At 35.5% G+C, this 26,917-nt stretch overlaps 1 protein-coding gene across 1 annotated transcript in view; it reads left to right on the top strand.

Annotated features, from left to right (window-relative positions):
• Positions 1 to 26,917, top strand: part of LOC134658311 (uncharacterized) — a 119,110-nt gene that overhangs the window by 61,765 nt on the left and 30,428 nt on the right. The window contains exons 2-3 of the mRNA XM_063513941.1: positions 16,218 to 16,379; positions 20,420 to 20,536. Of these exons, the coding sequence (XP_063370011.1) occupies positions 16,219 to 16,379; positions 20,420 to 20,536 (278 nt within the window). The 5' untranslated portion in view covers position 16,218. The remainder of the gene's footprint in view (positions 1 to 16,217; positions 16,380 to 20,419; positions 20,537 to 26,917) is intronic.

Below are 26,917 nucleotides of genomic sequence, written 5' to 3' on the forward strand. Positions count from 1 at the left end.
TTTATCAAGAAATACATATCCATAGAATTTTCATAATAAATAGAGCTGCGTAAAAAATATTTTATTACTAAAAAAGAAATATTTTAAAATTCTCCCCAGCTTCGCCACCCGATCCTAACTTCGCCTTATAATTTTCTTAAGCACATTTACACTGGTTTCGAACCATAGAGAAAAAAATACATAGAGTGCTCACTCCATACATCAGTTTTAGTACCAAAAAGACTATTAGCATCTAGCATCGAGTAGCGGAACTAACAGTACTGCTACTTGACAATAGATGTGGCCACCGACCGGAAAGTCTTATGCTGTTGAGATAAGACTTTCCGGTCGGTGCTACATCTATTGTCAAGTAGCAGTACTGATAGTTCCGCTACTCGATGCTAGATGTAGACACTGAAATTAATAGTCTGAACTGATGTATGGAATGAGCACTCTATGTATTTTTTTCTCTATGTTTCGAACTGAGCATGAGTCGCGAGTGGTATAAGCGATTACAACAACATACCTTTTACGCTTTGGTAGCAAGTTCGTAAATGTTCTTCATTTCGCCTACGGCGACGCAGTTTATGTATTGCAGCCAGTTCTCTGGCTTCAGACAACAGCCGTCAATCTAAACTTGGAGCCCCATTCAAACTTACACCCAGCAAAATGATATTTAAATGAGGTATGAAAATGTAAGTTAAATTGGCCTTCAGGGCAATAAGTACCTAAACAGTAGTCTGTAGTCAGTTGCATTGTTTTTTATTCGTTTAAAAACCTTGAGATCGTACTCCCAAGGCTTATATGATATTATTGTGTGAAATGACCTATTTAATCAGTGCTCCCTTAACTAGTCTAAGAACTGACGAGTTCAACCCAAAATCAGTAGTATTGCCCATACCCTTATACTAAATTGGATAGTTAAGATACTGTTTTCGTTACTTGCGTCATGACCCAAATAAAATTTGCGGAGAATTTATTGTTTATGCCCCAAATCAGCGTGGAAAGACAGTTATTTCCTATTTGCGGTTCACCGCCCACGCAATTTACGATAAGTAAACTTTCTCATTTCCCAAAGCAATTTGAAATAGGTAATATTCAATAGATAGTCTAGCTATCAATTCAAATCAAATATCATTTATTTTCAGGCAACTGAGGCCTATACATCTTTCAGACTAGCATACAATGAATAAATATTTAAAAATAAGAATCGTATTGGCGATGCAACAATTTAGAAATTAGAAGAAACCAAAAGATATGGCACGCTGCGCGAAACATACGACGTAAGATTTGGCGTACCTACGCGCGGGTTTTAACTTTTTAACTCAATAACTCTGAAAGTATGTATACTTCTGTTTTAAATTATGCTTGTCAATTATATTGTATTTTTTTACTAATAGTGTGACTATTGCTGTAGATTAGGACATGAAATTCCTATCCTTGCAAAGACTGGACCCAATATCATTGCTTATACGTGTATCTTAGTAACTATCGCTTACAAAACAAAGAGAGTGGATCGAGTTAAGCACATCCAAGCTATAGAGCGTATTTACCCGTAATCGATACACTTAATTCCGTCCCCATTTTAAGGGTATATCTTAAAGACCCATTTACATCATACGAGTATTACGAGTTTGTCAAACAATTTTGGCAAAAGCCATCGTAGGTTACCGTAGACAATTAGGAACATGCATGATGTTTTTGGAAGAGGACATTCGCTTTTAATACCTATGAGATTCATATGTTTGTAATAAACCTGCTATCAAGTGTAGGTACCCCAGAAACTTCCAAAATGCGCAAAATAAATGGAGCGCGTGCCGCGAGTAAACTCAAATAATCAAGATCATACAAAACTCTAGTACATATCTTGTGATAAACAAAAACTCGCCAACGGTCGTTTATTTTAATTAGGTAATATCGTTATTACCTATCGTATGTGTACGTAACCCCTTTGATGATGTACTTCTTTAAGTGTGTAGAATGGCGGAAACTCATACTGTGTAAATGACCCTTTAGAAAACAACATTCAGTCCTAATGCCATTCCCTGAACTCCGATACCCTCGTTGGGCTAAATCACAAATTGTTAGCTTAATTTGAACCCTGCGTCAGTCAATTAAAGTTCTAAATTACTTTCACCTCTGGCCCTAATTCCTTCGACTCTGTGTATTTGGGCAAGCGGGAATTAGGTTTGCGTATTTTAATCGATATTTTAGGAACTTTCATTTAAAATTATGCTGTTAATAAATACGAATCCCTGCGTTTATTGTTACTGATTACTTTGGACATCATGAAAATGTAGACATTATTTAAGTTTACGTTTATAGTCAACAATTAGGATTTGTATGTTTTGTACAGGGTGCCCGAAAAATAGGTTGAAATTTTTTTTTACCTCGGTACGCCCACTATACACAGTTTTCTTATTTTTGAACCTTGATGTATAGTAAATTGAGATGAATTTCGTTTGTTTGGGAAAACAATGAGAAAAATGAGAGCCTACTTTATTCGGTTCATAAAGTTCTAATTTAATTGATACGGAGTACATTGTAATGCAAATTGGGCCTTCAAGGTTCAGGGCATATTATTATTAATTTATACAAAGGTTGCTTTGTGTATCAAAGCAAAAGGAGGATAATACATTTTGCTTCAGTTAAAAGACTGTAGTTTTAATTATTAATGATATTTTATAAATATGTATATTTAAGAAGATAAATTACCTATTCCTAAAAAGGTTGACTGCAGCAGGAGAGGAGGCCAGAGAGCCTACCGCAAACCATGTTAGACGTGTTGCCTCCCACACTTACGTACAAATTTAAAAGTGCGACAGAGAGGCAACACGTCGAACATGGTCTGCGGTAGGCCCTCTATGCTCAGCAGCAAAATATTTTACTTTTTATGTACGCGTATATTAAAACCACGTCGACGTACGGTTCGCGTTGGCTATAAGCAATACCACAGAACATATTAAAGAGGTTAGAATGGCTATCGCGCGCAGTTAGTATCGGAACCGATGTCGCCGCTCGTTCCTCTCCACATTTACTAACACTCGCGCAACGGTAGTAAAAACTTGTGTGCGTGGTGAATGGATACGCCTCCTTTAGACAGATTTGATGTCTGGCTTCTTAATCTGAAGGTTATTGTGGCGCAAAAAGCATGTTTACGTTTTTCGGTCAGCGCGGGCGAGTATTAGCATGCGAGCGTTTGCTCATAACCGGCGGCGACACGTACCCTGCTCGCATCACCATTCTACTTGTTCTGTGAGCAATACCTTGTTTCCTATCCAATAACCAATAAGAAAAGACGCCAAGTATCTCCGCCGAAATAAAGAGGCCCGAAATTTTTACACGTCTAAATATAGATTTGTAACACCCACGCCTGATTTTATCGAGTCGGTCGTCTAAAAATAGACATTGCTACAAACAATGTCAGGCGAGCCTACGATTAGACCGTTGTTGTAAGTGTTCATAAAAGGCCTATTTTTAGGGTTAATTATGCCGCGGGGCTAATCGATCCGGGAGACTCATACAGATACTATGCCAATCCTGCGGACGATTGAATTGGACATAGTGACAGGCGATACAGATGGTTCCATTTGTATCGCCTGTCACTATGCCCGTCACTTTCGCAGTTAGATACTTGTTAGAACGTGACAGGCATGGTGAAAAGCGATAAAAATGCGACCGTGCTACCGCCGCTGATTGTAATATTTACGTTTTGACCGGAATATGTCGTGGCCTAAATAACTACTTACCTATCCAAAAATATTACGCACCATAGATAAATAAGTACGTTTAGAGTGCTCAATTAAAACCCATATAAAATAAGTTTTAAGCGAGTTTTGCGAATACTTATTTGTAATAAAATTTAAGCTTTTAAGCGAGTATAAAAGTTATTAATAATACGTTTTACCGTACCTCCCATACAGCTTATTTATATTAAGTAAGTAAGGAAACCGATAGATGTATTGAGCACTCTAAACTTAATAAGTAAGCTCTCTATGTTACGCTCTCACAAATCATTGTTACAAGCTAATAAATATAAAACTTGCTTGGAAATGTAAATATTCTTTCAAACATTCGCCATACTCGTAATACTAAATAGATGACGATTTTTTATTTATGGTATCAATCAATCGAGTTTGTTTTTAGGATCAAATTTCTATATGGGACGCATTGAATTAAAGCAGTACAAAAGTCATAAATGATAGTCAAAGTCCGACACTCAACACTCGAACAAATCGCTATGTGAACGTGACGTCAAGGTCACTGAGAACGCATCTTGTAGTATGAACAAAACAAGAAAATTGCATTTTTGTCGGTGAAATATTGCGTTTATGTATATAGTTGCTATACAATCTTTTTTTGGATAAAATGTGTCATTTGCTATATGTGTATTTTACTAGATTTTGTTATAAAATTCAACATTTGTCATCAATCCCTATAGTAACGAACACGACAATTCTCGACTCTTTGAAAAGTAGCATTTAGTTTGTTAAAGAAAGTTACGATCAAGTCAAGGAAAAAATAATCATACTGTCAAGGAAGACTGCAAAATATTATTCAAAACTTTTTAGAAGTTAAAAAAAAGGTCACTCAACAAATTTCAAGGAAACACTAATTTTCAAGTTTCAGGGTTATCTTTGCCCAATCATAAAGTTTTCTGTTACCAACGTTGTCTTTAAAATATTTCGATTATTTATATTCATTTTCATTTATTTAACATTAAAAGTCAATGTGCATTACAGAAGATGTTAGTAGAATGTAGTCAATACATGACACCCGGGTAGGGCGCATATTAATGTTAGTACTTATGAGGTACCCAATTTCCTAATATATGTATATGTATTTTATTCTAGTGATTATACCAATTATAATGCATGCATATCTATATATATTCACGATATATTCACGATAATAAAATAATAACTTTCTGTTGCTGTTCAATACAATCAACTAAAATTTAAAAAGATAGCTCGAATGTATCGAGCCGAGCAATACAACCCAATCGCGCCGGCAGCCTTTGTCCGGTAAAACAATAGAGCTTATCGTCCGGACGCCGGATATTGCGACCGTTCCGGCCGGTCCGGATTGTCCGGAACATGCGGATCTTCTTGCTTCGAAACATTCTTTCTAGGTTTAGTTCGTGGATAAACCTGAAATTTGGACGTAAGAAGTGAAAGTATGCTGATTTGATTCTGGAGATAAAGTTATTGTAAATGGAAATCCATAGATAGCGGCCACGACCACAACTGCTAAAACAAAAGATGACTCATCATTCTATCACCTGATACTCCGAAAAACTTGCTGCTATTAAACTTTGAGACCAAACCAAATTATTTTTATAAATATTTTTAAGAACGTAGTCACACTACTATGTAATAATTATTAACTAAAATTATAAACTGCTGCTATTATTTACAAGCTCAATTAATATAAGCCTTCAGTATGAAGTGCATATACTTGGAAAATTCGACCTATGCCGCTGTCCCCCGCTGGCCGAGAGGTAACAGGCACCTGCCGCGATAGCAGAAGACGCTGGTTCGATTCCAGCCTGGGGCACTAGAGGCTTGGGTCACTTTTTCTGAGTATATGACATTTATTTCTGTCAATTAATATTATCAGTAAAGTCCACTTCCGCTGGCTACCACGAGTCAAACGTTCTCCTGACCTCAGCAACGAGAACATAAGACAATTCTTCACTCTCGAGTAATACCTATAAAGGAAATTGAGAATGCAACCCGAGATGCGATTTTGCGATTGCGCTTTCGTAACAACTGGTTGGATAATGGATATGAAATGCTTTATTTCCTTTCATTTCTCATAGATTAGATTATTGTTTATTTAGTCACAGAACATATTAAAGAGGTTAGAATGGTTATCACGCGCAGTTAGTATCGGAACCGGTGTCGCCGCTCGTTCCTCTCCACATTTACTAACACTTGCGCAACGGTAGTAAAAACTTGTGTGCGTGGTGAATGGATACGCCTCCTTTAGACAGATTTGATGTCTGGCTTCTTAATCTTAAGGTTATTGTGGCGCAAAAGGCATGTTTACTTCCTTTTTCGGTCAGCGCGGGCGAGTAGCATGCGAGCGTTTGCTCGCATCGCCATTCTAACTTATTCTGTGATTTTAGCGCGATTCTCGTTTTGGTCTTCCGAGAATTGGTTTAGCCAAGGGGAAAAGTGATGATTATATTTTTAGCCGATTTTGTTAAACGCACATGGTCGGCGCGAGCTACGCTACGTTTGTAGCCGATTTTTTTATTGCTTTTTTGCTGCTTTGAAGCAAAATGTGACTACAAACAGAGATCCCACCTTCCCAATAATGTCCTTACGTTTTGTGCAAATATCTGTCTCTTAATGAAGTTGAATTATGGAATTGTTGACATTATTTAATATTATTGACATATGAATCTAAATCTATTAATTATCATTTGTAACGAATAATTGTTAAATATGTAACTGACAGTGTATGATTAATACCAAGAAAAATCTATCTATCTATCTATCTATCCCAACAATGCTAAATAAGCTAAACAATGTGCACAGGTCAAAACTCTGACCATTGACGTCACGGGTCACCCAGATTCGGTCAATTTAGTAAGTCTTGCCTATGCCGTAAATTCAAAGATACTTGCTAAAGAACTTTACATTTCGTCAGTAGTCCAAAAGTAAACCTAGCTTATACAAACTTAAAGTCGAATTTACAAGTACAGTTACAGAACACGTAAATCCTTTTGAAAAGTAACCACCTAACAACTTTGGTCGACTTCTCTAAGACAATAGGCGGTGGACTTGCGTACTTACTAATTAGAGACGTGCCCAAAATAGACTTGATATTTGTCTTAAACTGACATATATTATTAGAAGTATTAGAACAAATTAAATTATTTTCAGAAGTGCATATACTTGGAAAAATTCGACCTATGCCGCTGTGGCCTGGTGGCCGAATGACCTGCCGTGATAGCAGAGGACGCTGGTTCGATTCCAGCCTGAGGCACTGGAGGCCTTGGTTACTTTTTCTTAGTATATGACATTTATTTAAGTTTGACATATATTGTTTTGGGGGTTTCACTGACACGGCTAAATTTGGGTATTGGTCGAGATAGTTCTTTGGCCTTCTGCAATCATGCAATCATGCAATCATGTACCGTATCATCGTACACGAAATTCTGAGAATAAAATGAAAAAAATAACAAATATTGGTCAGTTTGAGGAGTACCTACAGCCTTTAGTTTAATTTATTGCTCCTGTTACAGGAGGCACCCTGTATAATGTACAAATTGATTGCATTTTTGATAGCCATACTTACAATGTATAAGTATAACTGTGTTATGAAAACGATATTATATTAATTACTATATTATTTTCTTATTTTATTCATTTTTGATATTTTACTCTTTTGTTACTGTAAGTCAAGAAAGTGACTCAATTTCCATCCAGATATCCATGCACCTGCGTGTTTCCCAACTCGTGCAGGAAAGCATTCCATTTCCTTTAGATTGGAAATAAAATTCAGACAACAAAGTATACGATGATATCTAACTGAAATGAATTTAAGTCATATGTACACATGTTGGCAATTTTATGCCAAAGACAAGATACAGTAAAAAACAATCGGTATATACCTATACGTATTTGAATGAAAGTCAGTTTTCGTATAAAAGTGTTTGCAACTTTTTGGCGTGTGAAAACCATGGTTTGTGAAAACCATCAATCTGAAAAACGAAATTGTCCACTGGCCTATTTTCGTATGACATGACGACATGACCGAGCACGTATTTTTTTTATCTATAGCATAATTTGATTATAAATATATTTCGTTCATACGTTTTTGTAAACCGAATTATCAGAGTAAACTACTAAGCGCCACTTGCACCATCCCACTAATCCGGGGTTAACAGGTTAAACCGTTAACTCAGTGTCAACTTGTACTGGTAACCATGGTAACAATTATGATCTATTGCCACTCACATAGTTATACACATACAGGAAGATAAAACAGAAAAAATCATAAAAAGCGCAGGGTTTACTAAAAGTAAACAAGAAATTAACAAGCAGTGTGACAAAAGGGATGATACATAGATACTTTCATACGCTTTTTATTCCACGCGATATTCTTAAGGGGCTCACTGATTACCAGTCCGCCGGACGGTATCGGCCTGTCAGTTGTTCGGAGCTGTCAACTTTTTGTTCTAACTGACAGGCCGATATCGTCCGGCGGACTGCCTCTTTATCTCCGCCCTATCTTTTATGCTCTTTTAACTACCTACTTTTTTCATGGCTTTAGTTACACCCCCTCTTAAATAAATACGAAAATTGTCGAATAAACTGCAGCTTCATAAATACAGCCCGCTTAACCTTCACCGTTTTTCATTAACACGTCGATCGGCGGGCAATAAAGCCCGGCCACATTTTGTTTGCCCAAGGCCGGAAAGCGGTGTTTTCCTGTTAAGCAAACACTTTAGTGCAGCCACCCGTACGGCCAGTTAGAGCCCTTTTGTTTTTGGCGAGTTCCGAGAGAAAAATTAGAAAACGCGCACCGGATACGTGATTTTTGTTGGATTTAGTAATATATTGATATGATATACGATCTTCACACATTGTTTTAACTAAAAGGAAGCTAAATTGTACAGGCGTCGACAAAAAGTCCCAAATTATAGAGGTTAAATATAGTCTGGCAAGCCATTTGCGAGGAGTTGGTCACCCATAGAAAATTAAAATTTCGTTTTCTACTGACAAATTTGGTTTGCCGGACTATAAATTATATTATCTTTGAAGGCACCAATTCATTGCTTCTTTTATCTTCCTTTCAAGTGGTATTTCACAACATAACTATTTAATAATTTTATTCATGTAAGTAACATAGAATTGCAGGTAGGTACACAATGGCGCTCATATTGCACTCAGCCTTCAAATAGAACTTTGTGTCGGTAGCAGTAGGATAAACCGCATTGTGAGAAGGTTCTCTAGAATGTCATTCCACTCGCTTGGCTATCGCAGCCGAGTTAATTGCTCAAAAGGAAATACAATTCAAGAAATTTCCATTCCAATAATCGCCAGAAAATGTAACATAAAATAATGCGGTAAGATAAGTATAAAATGTTCAAACGTCGGTTTTATCGATGAATAATATGTTGATATAGATTTTGCTGGCTTGCCACTTTCGAATTCGGTAAAGAAGATTGTGAAGATATTAGTTGCCATTTAAACTTAGTAAATGGTCAGTTTTTATAACTTTTACCAATAAAATAAGATTGATTGAGAATATAATTTCCCGCGTTATGATAGACATAGACACAGACATCATTTATTGGTAATAAGGTATTACAGGTCACAATTCCATATCCAGAACTACAAAACTATGGTCCACGAGTTCAATGAGTGATTAAATATCAATACCAATGGCCTGTTTGGTTTAATGTGAGTTTTTTCTTCCATTCTTAAAAATATTTTGCCATGGAACTACTACATTCAAACAATAGTTACAACTGAACGAAGATAAGAGTTAATTTTGGACTACTTATTAGGTGGTGTTTCGGTATTCAATCTCATTCTGAATATGATTCGGGTTATTCTTTGAGAATATGTCTGCGGTTGCCACGACTCTTTTTTCATACATTTCGTATGGGTTCCGGCAATTAGACCGCAGACATATTTTTTTAAGAATGTCCCATTCACTGGTTCGCTTGACCGTTATCTTGGAAAGCAAACATCAATGAGAATAGTCTGCATGTAACAGACAACTTTCACAAGCATCGGCGTGAACGCCAACGTGTGGACTGTGGAGTTAGTTACAAGGCGATATAGGTACCTATGAGAAAATATTGATAGTGGATTTGAACGTGTCTAATATTTTCAGTTTTATCTTCATTAAATCAAATATAGAGTTTATTACACAACTGGTTTAATTGAATACCGATTGTAATAAATCAAAGTCCTTGGTACAATCATTTACTTTTAATTTACTCCGACTAGTTACTTCTACGTACACTCTTAAACAATCTTAAGTTCACAAGCAGTAACCTTCGTGCTAAATTTAGTGTTACTCGTTCCAGCGCCGAGCGAGAATGAATCTTCCACCCCATGGTACATTATATTTATACTCTTTTATCATTACAATCTGCGGGTAGGAGAGAAGGGTCATTTTCGCGACGACCGACAGATTAATTAACAAATATTCGGGTATACACAGATCATATTTTTAATCACTACCTACTGAATACCATTATTTTAACCTAACTCATACTAAATAATTATAATTTATTCTCGAAATCTTATGAAATATCACACTCGGCCATCCGACTGCGTGCTACCTCCGGTGCACGATCAACAATAATATCACACTCGGCCGTGTTGCCTAAATGCCTTTTCAGTCCTATTTATTTTAGTTGTAGTCAGTTTATAGAATACTAATACTCTTCACTGTATACCTCATTAGCATTTATACTAAAAAGCATGTAAAGGTTCACGAAATACATGTACTTTATGAATGTAATATTTTTTTGGGGAAGCTAATACGTAATTACATTAACAACTTAATCAGGCTTGTAATTAACAGTTGCAATGGGTGTACGATTACAATACTAGGCTACAAACTTGATGACAACTTCCACTCGTAAGATCCCTCTTGACCGTCGCCTTGACTCCCGCGGTCCTTCGTACGGTAACTAACTTCACTATTACCCACCTACATACATAGGGAACTAGACATTAGATCTGGTTATAGTACACCACCTACATGGTGACTAACTTAACTATTACCCACCTACATACATAGGTAACTAGACATTAGATCTGGTTATAGTACACCATCTACATGGTGACTAACTTCACTATTACCCACCTACATACATAGGTAACTAGACATTAGATCTGGTTATAGTACACCACCTACATGGTGACTAAATTCATTATTACCCACCTACATACATAGGTAACTAGACATTAGATCAAGTTAAGTACATCACCTACATGGTGCACATACATAACAGCCAATTCAACATTGAAATTTTAAATTTTAATTGTTGCTATCCAACCACCTACATGCCACTCATACATACTAATGACAACGTGTGATTAACTTAATAGAGTCCTTTTATTCATTTCGGGAACTAATCATGACTTTACTATTAGATCATTTAGCTCATATAATAGTAATAGATTAAGACTATGTAATAGATTAAGTTCAGTATTCGAAACTCAAGTATAGGATGTAGGTACACGTGTTAGCAACACTAGCAATGTTTAAAAAAAACAAATGAAATGTGGGTAAGGAATTATTTTGAATAAAAAAATATAACAGGCGGGTATTCTGGACAGGCAAGATGATCGAGGTGTAACGGCTGGTTCTTTGTTAAAATAATATGCGTTTAATTAATTGGAAAAGCAAAATACATTGATTTACAAATCAAAGGCTGTACATATTTCTGGAAGCAGATGACCTTCTAATACACGTAAACACTTAATTTAACGACAGTACGTATTTTAACTAAATCTGCATAACAACCGAGCACTTTTATACTTAAAAACATACTACTGCACTGTACAGCCTAATCGTAAGTATTCAAATTCTAAGACAACTTGTAACCACGGCCTAAAAATAAGATGACTCTTGTAAAAAAAATAAGGTTTTCAACTCGCTCAATGCCTGTATTGATTTTGATTAGTAGCAGATTTATAAATTACGTAACACATCTGCATTTGTTACTTCAACTTAACCATGATCGCGTATCTACATATTCTCAATCAGGCTTTAAAATTATAATCATTATTACAATTTAAAACTTACTACCACAACGTCCGAGTATATAAAACATGTATATGTATACTAGGTACTCACACGTTCTAGTCCTTTTATGGGCGCCGTTGACCACCACCTCTGACTTGTAATAAATCAAAGTCCTTGGTACAATCATTTACTTTTAATTTACTCCGACTAGTTACTTCTACGTACACTCTTAAACAATCTTAAGTTCACAAGCAGTAACCTTCGTGCTAAATTTAGTGTTACTCGTTCCAGCGCCGAGCGAGAATGAATCTTCCAACCCATGGTACATTATATTTATACTCTTTTATCATTACAATCTGCGGGTAGGAGAGAAGGGTCATTTTCGCGACGACCGACAGATTAATTAACAAATATTCGGGTATACACAGATCATATTTTTAATCACTACCTACTGAATACCATTATTTTAACCTAACTCATACTAAATAATTATAATTTATTCTCGAAATCTTATGAAATATCACACGATATTTATTGAAAAAATTAAAGGCGCATTATAGAATAACATAGGTAAATAAGCAAGCAATAAGGAGTCATTTTATTTATTTATTTTATTACTAGCTGTTGCCCGCGACTTCGTACGCGTGGATTTGTATATTGGTGGTTATAAATTCTACATTAGCTTAGAACATTATGCAGCAAAAGATAGCAGTAGGGACGGTTATTCATTTGTTAATTATTAAGTATACAACGCATGAGATTTGTCTTTCACAACCTGGCTACGAAATTTCAAGCCCCTAACTGAATAAAATTGTTCTCGATAATCTCGATATAATCTTTCTCAACCGCCAGAAGATTTTCAAGTCCACTATGTAATAAAACCTACTACCTAACTACCTATTTACGAAGTTTGAAGTTCCTAGCTTTAAATAAAATTTGAACCCTCTACCAACTCTCAACCCCTGTTTAAACTTTTAGGGGATGAATTTTTAAAAACGCTGAAATTACTTTTCTTGTATTGTAATAATATGCCTTTATACAACGATTAAAGTCCCGCACTCCGATAAATATTTGGGTTCCATACAAATTTTCGACCCCCTTCACCACCTTGGGGGATGAATTATCAAAAACTCTAAAATTAGTTTTCTTTTCTCTTAATAAAATACCTTTTTACAAAGCTTCAAGTTCCTAGCTTTAAATAAAATTATAACCTATACAATCTTTCCACCCCTTTTTAACCCTGTTATGGGATGAATTTTTAAAAACGCCGAAATAAGTTTTCTTGTGTTCTAATACTATGGCTTTATACAAAGATTTAAGTCTCGCACTCTCAAAAATATTTGATCTCCATACAAACTTTCAACCCCTTTTTCACCTCCACGGGGGATGAATTTTTAAAAACGCTGAATAGGTTTTTTTGTTTTTTAATAGAATACCTTTCTACGAAGTTTCAAGTTCCTAGCTTTAAATAAAATTTGAACCCTATACAAAATTTCAACCCCTTTTGGACCCTTATAGGGTATGAATTTTTAAAAACGCTGAAATTACTTTTCTCGTATTCTAATAATATGTCAGTATACAAAGATTCAAGTCCCGTACTTACAAAAAATATTGACCTCCATACAAATTTTCAACCCGTTTTTCACCACCTTAAATGTTGAATTTTGGAAAACGCTAACAATGGTTTTCTTCTCTTTTAATGAAATAACTTTTTACGAAGTTACAAATTCGTAGGTTAAAATAAAATATAAACCCTATACAATCTTTCAACCCCGTTTTTAACCCTTTTAAGGGCTGAATTTTTGAAAACGCTGAAATGACTTTTCTTGAGAATTAATAATATGGCTTTATACAAAGATTCAAGTCCCGCAATCCAAAAAATATTTGATCTCCGTACAAACTTTCAACCCCTTTTTCACCAACTCGGGGGATGAATTTTTAAAAACACTGAAGTTTGTTTTGTTGTTTTTTAATTTAATACCTTTTTGCGAAGTTTCAAGGTCTTAGCTTAAAATAAAATTTGCACCCCAAGACAAAGTTTCATCCCCTTTTTTACTCCCTTAGGAGTTGAATTTCCTAAAACGTCGCAATCCCTTTTTTTTGCAATCGGATATTATGCCTTTCTAAAAAGTTTCAAAGCATTTGTAATGGATTTAAACTTTCAACCCCTTTTTAACCCTGTTAGGGGATAAATTTTTAAAAACGCTGAAATTACTTTTCCTGTCTTATAATAATATACCCATATACAAAGTTTAAAGTCACACACTCACAAAAATATTTGATCTCCATACAAACTTTCAACCCCTTTTTCACCACCTTGGGGGATGAATTTTCGAAAGCGCTGAAATTAGTTTTCTTATTTTTTAATATAATACATTTTTACAGAGTTTCAAATTCCTAGCTTAAAATAAATCTTGAACCCCATACAACCTTTCATCCCCTTTTTAACCCTTTTAAGGGATGAATTTTTAAAAACGTTGAAATTACTTTTCTTGAGTTTTAATAAATATGGCTTTATACAAAGACTCAAGTCCCGCACTCTCAATAATATTTGATCTCCGTACAAACTTTCAACCCCTTTTTCACCACCTCGGGGGATGAATTTTTAAAAACGCTGAAATTAGTTTTCTTTTTTTTTAATTTAATACCTTTTTGCAAAAGTTTCAAGGTCCTAGCTTAAAATAAAATTTGCACCCCAAGACAAAGTTTCATACCCTTTTTAACCCCTAAGGGTTGAATTTTCTAAAACGTCGCAATTACTTTTTTTTGTAATCGGCTATTATGCGTTTCTAAGAAGTTTCAAAGCATTTGTAATGGATTCAAACTTCCAACCCCTTTTTAACCCTGTTAAGGGATGAATTTTCAAAAACGCTGAAATTACTTTTCCTGTCCTATAATAATATACCCATATACAAAGTTTAAAGTCACACACTCACAAAAATATTTGATCTCCATACAAACTTTCAACCCCTTTTTCACCACCTTGGGGGATGAATTTTCAAAAACGCTGAAATTAGTTTTCTTATTTTTTAATATAATACATTTTTACAGAGTTTCAAATTCCTAGCTTAAAATAAATCTTGAACCCCATACAACCTTTCATCCCCTTTTTAACCCTTTTAAGGGATGAATTTTTAAAAACGCTGAAATTACTTTTCTTGAGTTTTAATGATATGGCTTTATACAAAGACTCAAGTCCCGCACTCTCAATAATATTTGATCTCCGTACAAACTTTCAACCCCATTTTCACCACCTCGGGGGATGAATTTTTAAAAACGCTGAAATTAGTTTTCTTGTTTTTTAATTTAATACCTTTTTGCAAAGTTTCAAGGTCCTAGCTTAAAATAAAATTTGCACCCCAAGACAAAGTTTCATCCCCTTTTTTACCCCCTTAGGGGTTGAATTTCCTAAAACGTCGCAATTACTTTTTTTTGTAATCGGCTATTATGCCTTTCTAAGAAGTTTCAAAGCATTTGTAATGGATTCAAACTTTCAACCCCTTTTTAACCCTGTTAGGGGATGAATTTTCAAAAACGCTGAAATTACTTTTCCTATCTTATAATAATATACCCATATACAAAGTTTAAAGTCACACACTCACAAAAATATTTGATCTCCATACAAACTTTCAACCCCTTTTTTACCACCTTGGGGGATGAATTTTCAAAAACGCTGAAATTAGTTTTCTTGTTTTTTAATATAATACATTTTCACAAAGTTTCAAATTTCTAGCTTAAACTAAAACTTGAACCCCATACAACCTTTCATCCCCTTTTTAACCCCCTTAGGGGTTGAATTTTTCAAAATCGCTTCTTATCTCTTGTACACTTTACAAATGCAACCTAGTGTGCAAATTTCAACTTTCTAGCTTTTGTAGTTTCGGCTCTGCGTTGATGAATCAGTCAGTCAGTCAGTCAGTCAGTCAGTCAGGACACTTGCATTTATATATATAGATTACTTTTATTTATCTTTAGATTTAGTTTTATAAGTAAGTATAGGTAGTTACCTATACTTACTTATGTATAGGTATTAAGTTTCTATGATTTACCTACACCAAATATTACAACAGCCAAGCCTGGGAGCATATATATAATATATATAAAACGCAAATAGAATCTTAAATAATGTATGAAAATAGGTAGTCACGTTACTTTCCGTAGCATCTGTCATCCCGATACATTTTCTCTTTATTCCGGCTGTACACACTCGGCGAGAGCCTCTCGCTTATTAAATAATTTAAACCACGGATGTCCGCCATGATGGAAATGTTGCTGCGATTTGCCTCTTTGCTGTTAGCTACTATAATTATTTAAGCGTATATCACTAAAAAATTGTTTATCTTTATGTTTCACATCTTTTGGGTTCCATAGGACAGTTCCATTTGGTAAAATTCTAAAAACTGCAATTAACTCACGTTGGACCACATTTTAACGGCTCATCACTAAAATGTTGCCATCGTGCCCCCAGGAGAATATAGCAGCCAGCAACTAAACTCCCCCCTTGTCCCCAGGATGCCGTGGTACTGGCGCTTGTGGGGCGCTCTGTTGTGCGCGTACGCCGTGCTAGCGCAGCGTGACAACGAGGGACTGCTCCCGCGCGGCTCGCGCGTGCGCGTGAGCGAGCCGCCCAAGAGCGACGAGCCAAGCTGCGACCAGCTCAAGGCCATGTGGAGGTCAGTAAGAATAACAGTAAAAGCACTACTTCTTGAGTAAATGATTTATTTCTGAATTGAATACTCGACAATGCTCAGGCTAACGTTGGCGCGGGAAATCATCTAGATAGCCCGCTCCGATGACAGCCGCGCTCGGCTTGTTCATAAACCCTGCTGACGAGGAGATGCTGCCCAAGAGTGACCAGCTGCGACCAGCTCAAAGCATTTTTAAATCAGTGCAAAGTTAGCGTGGTCGACTCAAATCAAAAGTTATGTATCGATATTAGTCACGGAACGGGTTTTAAATCAATAATAATCAAATAACCAATATAAGTAGGTACTGTTGTTGATCTTGATTTCTCAACACATTACCTTTACAGTTTATATTGAAGCCACGAGGTTGTGTTTATTCAATAACTGACTCCCCAAGTCTATTACGACTTATATAAAACAATTGTAAAAGCTGAAAGAAAACTTGCTTTGTAACATAAATCACCGTAGTTTTTGGTTTTCTTAAGATAGTCTTAAACCATTTGATTTCTTATATAAGTTACAACAATAAATCTAGTATTACAAGCATTAGTTATCATGTCTTAAAACAGAGACTTTATATTTGCATTAAGGAGAAAACTCAATTTAATTATACAGCTCCAAGCATTCCATGCTAGAAATTATTTCATTACCAAGTTACGATTCCCACAGTTTCCACTGTACAAAGTTTCTGAACTTTATATTTGATCAAAGCAATCAGATGACTGAAAACTACATCCCAACAGGCGTAGGCGGAAGCGGATACGTAGAGAGAAGTTACATTGTGGTCGCAAAGTTGCATATTGCCGACCAGCCTGTTTGACGTCTAACTACCACGCGCATCGTAAAAGCGGCCGGAAAATACTAGTTGACTGTATTAGTTGCATTATTATTGCATTGTTGCATTATTATTATATGTATTAGTAAGAAATGTTCGTGAATGATAAATATGGAAAAATCTCCAAAACATAAATATTTGATATTTGCTCTATGTAAACTCTTAACTTGACGCGACAATTATATCAGTGTCAAATTCGTATCATTAATATATCGTCGGATAATAAATATAATATCGTCAAAAGTCTACTATGAGCTACTGAAATGATTTATCAGTAGATTTGTTTCAATCAAACAGTCCAAAAGGAATAACAACTGTTTAAAAATAACCTGATAAACACCGACATTTGATAATCATCATTTTCAAACCAAACAAAAGCGTGAAAACCAACAAATTCAAGCTCAATATGCGTGAACCACAAACATTGTATCAATTTTTATACACCCCGCTTAACGCCGTATAACCACCAAATTGGTCTGAACGGACCGTAAACAACCCTTTTGTGTTTCCACTTCAACCCAATATCAATTTTACTAATCTTCTATTATGCGGGCTGCAAAGAAATCGGACAAAGAAGCTTCATACAAAGATACACGAAGGTTGAATAAATGCTGGATAATATACATTAATACTGGACATACTGGTATAAGATCTTGTCGCAGGAGATAAATCATTTATAAATTATAGTCAAATGATAATTGGGAGAGAGTCAAACAGTCAAAAAACAACCGAGCAGCTAGAGTTAAGAGCCTCATTTACCCCAATAAATTATCTCATGCGATGGAGCCTTAGAAATGGAATATACCTACCTAATATAAACTAGCTCTCATTAGGGTTCCGTTTTTTACTTGTGTATATAGGTAAATATTTTTAGTTGATTTAATAATTTCTTTTTAGGGTTCCGTACCCAAAGGGTAAAAACGGGACCGTGATAGCTAGACAGTTGAAATTTTCACAGATGATGTATTTCTGTTGCCGCTATAACAACAAATACTAAAAACAGAATAAAATAAAGATTTAAGTGGGGCTCCCATACAACAAACGTGATTTTTGACCGAAGTTAAGCAATGTCGGGCGGGGTCAGTACTTGGATGGGTGACCGTTTAGTTGCTTGTTTTGCTCTATTTTTTGTTGATGGTGCGGAACCCTCCGTGCGCGAGTCCGACTCGCACTTGGCCGGTTTTTTTTTATATTTTTATGTTTATTTTAGATAAACAATGTTAATAAAGTCATCTTTTCACCACACGTCCAAAAAGCTCTCTTTAATTTTTTAAACCGATGATGTAGTTGCATTTTATCCACAATTGCAATGATAAAAAGTAATTACATAGATGCAATTTTTTTGTTGTTTCCCATGTTGACTGTTGGAATTGACTTAAGTGAAGATTTAGAATAATATATAATTAATAATATAATAAATACCTTTAAACGAGCAATTCTTGTTTATTTATATATATATTTCGGGGATCTCGGAAACGGCTCTAACGATTTCGATGAAATTTGCTATATGGGGGTTTTTGGGGGCGAAAAATCGATCTAGCTAGGTCTTATCTCTGGGAAAACGCGCATTTTCGAGTTTTTATATGTTTTCCGACCGAAGCTCGGTCACCCAGATATTAATATATAATAAGTAACGTTCATTTGGATTTAATTTTTATTATTTTATAGTTATTTATTAATTTCTTGTTGTCCAATTTTGGAATCGTTCACTTGCTAGAATATCAATTATGAGGAGTAAAACAAGAACTTTACCGCCTTGTAAAACAAATAACTAATGTTCACTCTTTTAAATAGTAATTAAATTCCCAATATTCCGTTTATTTAACAGATCTAAATGAAATAAAACTATTAAAACGGATTATATCGCGTCTATTGAATTTAATCTACATCTACATAAATTGAGGATGTAGTATAAATACAATATACGCAATATAACCTAATCCGTTTTAATAGTTTTATTTCATAAGTAACTATCGCAGTAACAAAAGACAATATTAGATCTAAATGATATTAATAGAAATAAAAAGTGGTTAGCTACTAAAGCTTTTACGTAATTTAGTTACATATTTGTATCGGGGTTGATCAAACAACATTGTAATATCACTTACACAAATACCAGGCAAACGTATTACGCACACATATAATTACTAAATTGTTATAATTCTAGAAAAATACCGAAAAGGAGATCAATATAAATGCAAAGAAAGGTCGACGCACACATAAATGGCTACGGGCCTATTTTATAGTATTTAAGCAGTTATTAATTGGTATTCAATTTATTTATAGGGACATAAAAATACAAACTCTAAACAGTAAAACTAAACTACATGCATTATGATTATAAAACTTAAAATAATCTTATTAATTTAGTTTAGTATTTGTATCGTAAAAGCAACACCTCGCAAAGCCGTACATTCAGAATGCCGATGTCGAGGCGACGAGGCACGTGAAGTATTTTGCACTGTCGGCGCGTCAACTATGCCGATACATGCCACACTTGTATGCAACTTTAAACCGTAATATTACATAAAGCTTTTGAGGAAATGTGTTTAAAGAGCAAGTTCAAAGGGTAAGAAGACGATACACTAAAGAGGACATATTTTGCATAATACATTCTTGGCACTGTTGCTGACTTTTGCGTTATGACGTCGTGTAACTTAGGAAGGTCGAACACTTATACGAAGGTAATTGAGAACTCACGTGGGCGATGTTTGAGAACCGAAATCCAATAAAAGTTAACTAAAAGTTTTATTTATGCAACTGACAGTAGAATTTCATATTTTATAGAGACTTACTACGCAGATATCATCAATTGGCTACTTTCCTACTAGTTCCTACTAGTCGATTTGCTAATACATATGGAATATATTATATGAAAACGTGTGTAGTGACGTCACAGTCAACTCACCTACTTTTTATACTTCCATCAAATTTATTAAATAGAAATTGTGTTTAAAAATAACTGCTATCTATGTTTTTCTAATAATTATCTGGTGCTTTATTTCGTGCACGGTGTCAAATAATTTATTTTAAGTAGAGGAAAGTACCCAATTGTCAATAGCATCATGTGACAGAAATCGACAGAAGATGCTACAGCTACATTAATTGTACCTAGGTCTAAAATTACGTTATTTCATAGTAATAATTTCACTGACCTAATAATAAAATTAAATTACTATTTTTTTGCCCTTAGATTTTCGAAGCGGCAAGCGCGGGCGCCGGAGATCATGAACGAAGTCAATTCGTACCGCGACCCGCTCATGTACAACGAGTGGCCCGCATACACAGCTCTCCCAAGGGCGGCGCCGAGGTAAGTCTCGTTTTTCTCTTTAAACAATCATAGGAATAAGTTTTTGGCAAAAAAATCATTTTTGGTACACGCTTTTATCGCTGACTGTACTTTTCTTACGACAGACAACGAATACTCATCGAGACAATTCTATAAACCCCTAACACAATTAGGTTGCGTTGTTTCATCACAGATTTCCTATGGCCACCTCCTGTCTCCATCATCAGATCAGCTCGATGGTACCATAATATTGCATTGTCACCCGACTTACATGTGTATGCAAAATTTCAGCTCAATCGGAAACCGGGAAGTGGATCAAATTTAACTTGCAAGATTCCAATATATAGTTACATACAGGTCGACCTAATAAAAGCGTGTTAAAAAAAACAACTTGACCGACACAAATCTGTCTACAACTTTTAAAGTTGATGGTAAAACACCTTTAAATAATGGCTAATATTCTATGTAATGCTTCAGTTTATAGTTTATGTTAAAACATTCAAGGCCCGAACTGTTAAACCTAATAAACAGAAATTATGTATATTAGAAGCCCGATTTCTTGGTAACTCCAGAGACATTTTGAGCCACGCAAGAGACACTCAAAACTGCCGGTCAAAAAGTTGATTCACCTACATGCAGAGGGCCTAACGGAAACCATTTCTTTCATCTATTTGCATTTTAAGAGCCGAGCCCATCAACGTGCACACTAGCGCGACTGCTAAATAATCGTGATTATTCAAATTTAACGAAAAATATTTAAAAAAAAAGGGGGCTGCTACGTACTGTATTTTGTATTAAAGTACCATTTGAATACATCATACTAGTTTCTATGTTGCTGGATTCGTCAATCTATGAACTCAAAACAAAAACGGCCGTTTTAACTTTGGACGCATAGATTGACGAAACCAGCAACATAGAAACTAGTTTGATGTATTCAAAAGGTATTTTAATACAAGATACAGTACGTAGCGTCCCCCTTTTTTAAATATATTTCGTTAAATTTAAATAATCACGATTATCTAGCAGTGGCGCTAGTGTGCACGTTGCCATCAACGTCACCTCGTCGCCGCAACGTCGCCTTAAGAGCCCATGCTCTTAAGGCTTTTATAAATTATGCAAGAGTGTTAGATGGCAGATAACAAAATTTCGATTTTCGGTTTTCGTGGCAGGGCCGAGATCTGGCAAACGAGATGCTCGCATTTCGGGAACCGTCTGCGATGAGATCGTACATTGCTTCGTATCGATTGTAATAAAAAGTTCGATATGCAGCGCGCGAGCGGCACGTTTCCGCAATCCGGACGCATTTCTGCACAAGAATCCGTAATTATTTCGTAGGACCATAATCACTTAAGTTGCTAAAGCTATAAGATGTTTTTATTCTCCTTGGCAATTATTACTCCCATCTGATGGCATATTCTAAAGGTAGGTAGAAGAAAGTTTTTCACTTTTCGCTGTTAGATGTGGCGACGCCAGAAATATTGCATCACTCAAGGTCTTTCTTTATTAAGTCCTTCCACGTCCCATTCGTCCTTCCCCTCAGGTTCAGTGAATTTTAAATACGTATACCTATTTCAATGTAAGTCTCTTATTGAAATATCCATACCATACTAAACCATCAGTCCGTCACACAAAGTTTTCCAAAAGCACTAAAATTAATGTACCTTCAATTTAGTGCTTTTGGAAAACTATGCTGTATACTGTATGCTCTAGTAACTCATATTATGTAAAATAAGAACTGAAACGTCAATTTGCAACACAATTAAACTATATTATATTTAAACAGTATACATGTTAATTCGGTAAAGAATATTGCAAAAAATTAAAAACTTGACAATGGCTGCAGGAAACTCAAAACGCGCGATGTGTGCAGCGCAGCGCCATCTACAATTATATTGGGTAAACTTTCTTGCTTGCCGCAACATATACAGCATTTTGTATGAAAACCACAAAAGCAATTTAAAGTTTAAAGCGCACGAAATGAATAGGACTGCAGTATATTTCGCATGACTGCGTTTGTATTTAATATTCAGAAATGTCACCCGCCTATTGAATAAGTTTGTTGGAAACTTTATTTTTACTGAATGCTTTACTGAAATACAAACGATATTAATTACTTCTAAATTGTTTATCCTAAAATTATAAAAATATATATATTTGAGTCTCTCACAATAAGCTTTTTCATTTGTGATATATAACACGATATACTCGTAGTTTGAACAACTATAAGATAATAGGCTGTGACAGACGGACAGACAGATGCACGAGTGATCTTATAAGGGTTCCGTTTATTCCTTTTGCGGTACGGAAACCTAAAAATCAACAATAACCCTCCAAATTATTAAAAAGTAGACAAATCAGAACTCGCAATTTCGAAGCAAAACTATCTTTTACATCGCTGAGAGTCTGTGCGGAAAGAGAAGATTCGTGGGCTTCCAATAGGCTACATGACTAATTTTTTTTTATGGTATCAATCGATCGGGTTTGTTTTAGGATCAAATGTCTATATGGGATCCATTGCATTAAAGTAACACAAAAGTCAGAAATTGTAGTCAAAGGCCGACAGTCGCACTTCAATCGCGAAACGCACTATACAAAACGGCCAAGGGCCGTGACGTCATCGCCCATCTTGTAGTATGGACAAAACAAGAAAATTGCGTTTTTGTCGGTGACATATTGCGTTTATGTGTATAGTTGCTATACAATATTTTTGTGGGTGAAATGTAAGGAATCGAATGGTACCCTTACTTTTATCGTTTTTGGAAGTTAAAAAAACTTAAATTTTGAAAATTTCAGGTCCTGTATTTTTGTAATTTTTCAATATTTTATTTTAATATCCACATTATTGTGATAAATTGCTCGTTTGCTATCTATTTTACTAGATTTTGTTATAAAATTCAACATGTGTCATCATTCCTATTCCACGACTGTTCTCTTTCCGGGCAGACTCTTGTACCGGTTCAAAACACGAAATATAAAGCTTTATAAACGATAAAACTTCTGTATTGCAGGAAATTCAATTGTTTTGTTTGACTAGAGTCGAGGTTCAGCGGAGAGTTTTAATGTAATTGTTGTCACAGTGTAATAATGTTCACAATAAGGTCTTTTATAAGGGGAAACCGCCGTGAGTTGCACTAAGAGGATAAAACAGGTCATAAAGTGAATGAAAAAAGTTAGTTTACAGTTTTTCTATAGTGATCGAAGTTAGCGGAATATTATGCGAATATAAGTAAGTATAAATAAACGATTAGACAAAAGTATATAATATGTTGTTGTTTTTAGTTAAGTAGAGAAAAAAAAGTAGAGATGGAACCCATATATTGATTTTAAATGTTATCGTTTCAGCATTTTATGTTCATAAGTATTTAAAAAAATGCGTTTTTCCTACAAAGTATTACGTTTCATACCTATCCGTGGAGAGTAGCAACCACAGACTTAAATATGTAGCAACAGTAAATAATATTTACCATATTTGTCAAACCATTCAAACTTAAAATTGTATCAAATATATTCTAGCAATATTTGATGACAATTAAACTAGCTTACGAGCTAGCGAGGCAATACAAAAGAGACGAACAAGAATCTCCTTAGTTCTGAATTCAACTAGTATTTAGTATCTCATTCAAGTTGACTCAAATGCAGAATAAAGCTGTCTTTGCAAAGTGGGATCTGTAGCTACACGACAATAATGACGTCATTGTGAACTTGTGCAGGTCGCAGATTGCACCGCGAATGCAGCGGGTATAATGCGATTGTGCACGGCTGCCTTTTGAACTGCATTTTGGCATTTAGTGTATCTCAGTAAAGCAGTGCTTTTCAGACCGTTTTCAGACTTTAAGCTTTAGTAAAACTAAGTAACTCTCTCAATTATATTTATGGCTACAGTACTGGTTTAACTAAATTTTAACGTACATATAAAGATTAATTCTTGGTCTATTTATCACCAGCTACTTTATTTTTATTATAATTCTTCGGATTTTCGCTAACCTATAATAGTGTAGGTACCGCTGCTCTTTCCACTGCAGTATAATGTCAGAAATTCACACAGATAATACCTATATAAATAACTTAAATAATTCTGCGCTGAGCTTGCTTAATATATTTAATAAATAGGTTTTTTTTTTATATATAGAATGAGCACTATGCTTCCTTATATCCAAAGAGTAGTATAAAATATAGGACACTTATTTCTCAATGACATTACATCTTCGAGCAACACCGGCTTCCGACATTACATATGATTACAAACTTGTAAACAGATGTCAACCTACAGCAAAGCCGTGATTGTCTGCGTGGAACGGAACGTATTTAACTGAACGTGTGGGTGTAATGTTTGACGTCATTGTGCGCCTTGGAGATTGCATCGATGCATTTCCGACGCCGGGCGGAGCACAGTTGTCCCTCGGGCTACCAACACAATAGGGAATATTACGCGAAACTCCGCGAAGGGGGCGCCACTCCGACAATAGGTCACAATCTAAGGGTCTACCTCAAACGAGAGAGTCGAAATTTTGTTATCTAACTTCTCTATCACTCTTGCATATTCGAGAGATAAAGAGGCAGATACCCGGGTTTCGATTTCGCGTTTCCCGGGAGGCCGACAAACCGCCTTGATGTATCAATGTCATATTTGATTGTCTGTGAAAACTTGTCAAAAAACAGTTTAAAGTCATTTTAAAGTACAGTATGTATAAGTTATTCTATGTTTTACTAAGTGCTGGCGGCAAAACATTAAAGTAATACTCCCTATTAGCAGTGTCAGACTTCTGACACACAACACAGATTTTGTCACAAGCACTTACAGTCACCTTACAGTCAATGTCAAATCCCATACATTTTGTCAGGAATCTAAAGCCGACCACTGACTAACAGTCCGCCGGACGTTGTTCGGAACTGTCAAATTTTTGTTCTAAGTGACAGGCCGATATCGTCCGGCGGCCTGTTAGTCAGTGGTCGGCTTAACGGTTAGACGTTGCTGAAACAAGACTTAAGTCGCGCTTTAAAGTACAAATAAAAATAAAAATGCCCATTTATATGATATAAATATTGTTATTCGGTGAAGTGAGTTCAGCTAGCAGTTTATAAAAATTCGTAGCGCTTTTTTAGTTCAAAATAAGATTGCCAAAAATATGAATAGCAATCTAGAGGCCTCTCTCTACTCTCTAGTAAATTAGTCGATTCGAATCCTGGATCCCTAGCCAAGATGCCAATCGTTTGCGCTACGACAAAAAAAAACGCTGTCTGTCTCTCTATCGCACTAATAGTTATGTAAGAGTTATAAGGAGACAGAAAGCGTTTCGTTGTCGTAGGTCGTAGCCGGGCGCGGCTCGCCTTAAGGAGCGCTTGTGCGGTGCACTCCCATAAATAATCAAAATGAAATTATACCACCTATTTAATATATTACTATTTAAGATCTATCGTAAAAAACTCAATACCAATTAAATAATAATAACTCGGCGTAATTTCATAGAAATCAAAGGTATAACGTGCGAAGCGGAGCGCTTTGGATTGCGCTCCTATGGAAAAAGATTTAGTACATTCGATCAATAGGAAATTCAATAAGAGCGAAAGAGAAGTTTCACCACAGCTGCGCGCGTGAAACAGATAATTTTCTATGAGGGAACAGGCAAAATCAGTGCGGCGTTTCGAGCCCGGTTGACCTTGCGCGCGCATCCCGCGCGCCATGGCCATGTTGATGTTGTTGTTGTCACTTGTTTCTAAACAGACCTTAGTCAATTTTAAAGGCGGAAATGCAATTTTGGCTTTTTTTCATAATAAATAATGAAACAAGAGTTTAAACAGTGAAAGAACATAATTTGTTTGTTGTGAAGTGTTTAAAAATTAATGAATTTAACGTGAGAATATGAAAAAGTTTACAAAATCGACTCGAGTTAAATTATGGACGACCTTGAACTTTCGTAACAATGTTAGTCAAAAACAAAAACTTATATATTTTTAAATCAGATCAATATGCAAAAACACCGTGGTTGTGTTGTGTGAATGTGATAAAAGTAATTAAGTAGCTTATTTTGTTTTTCGTGTTACTTAAGTATATATTATGTTTTGTGTTTGGCGCGGGCGCGGGCGAAGTGCGGTGAGTTTGTTTGGACCGAAATAGGTGTGTTAACAATTTAGCACATCTTTCCATAAAATTTAAATAAAAACATTATATCCATTTGTAAAATGAACAGCAGTTGGCGTCTATCGGTCGTCAAGATATTCGTAATACCGAAAATCTATGAGAGTTCAATGACCGGGTGGACGGAAACCGACATCTAGGTACTTTGCGATGGTTAATTGAATGTGTAGGTTTAGTTTTTGTTTTTTATTGTGAGTGAACACCCATAACACATAGCTACCAGCCGCCCCTGGTTGTAGCGCAATTTGGCATCTAGCTCGATATAA

The sequence above is a fragment of the Cydia amplana genome, chromosome 22 (assembly GCF_948474715.1).
Source record: "Cydia amplana chromosome 22, ilCydAmpl1.1, whole genome shotgun sequence".
In the NCBI taxonomy this organism is placed as follows: Eukaryota; Metazoa; Arthropoda; class Insecta; order Lepidoptera; family Tortricidae; genus Cydia; species Cydia amplana.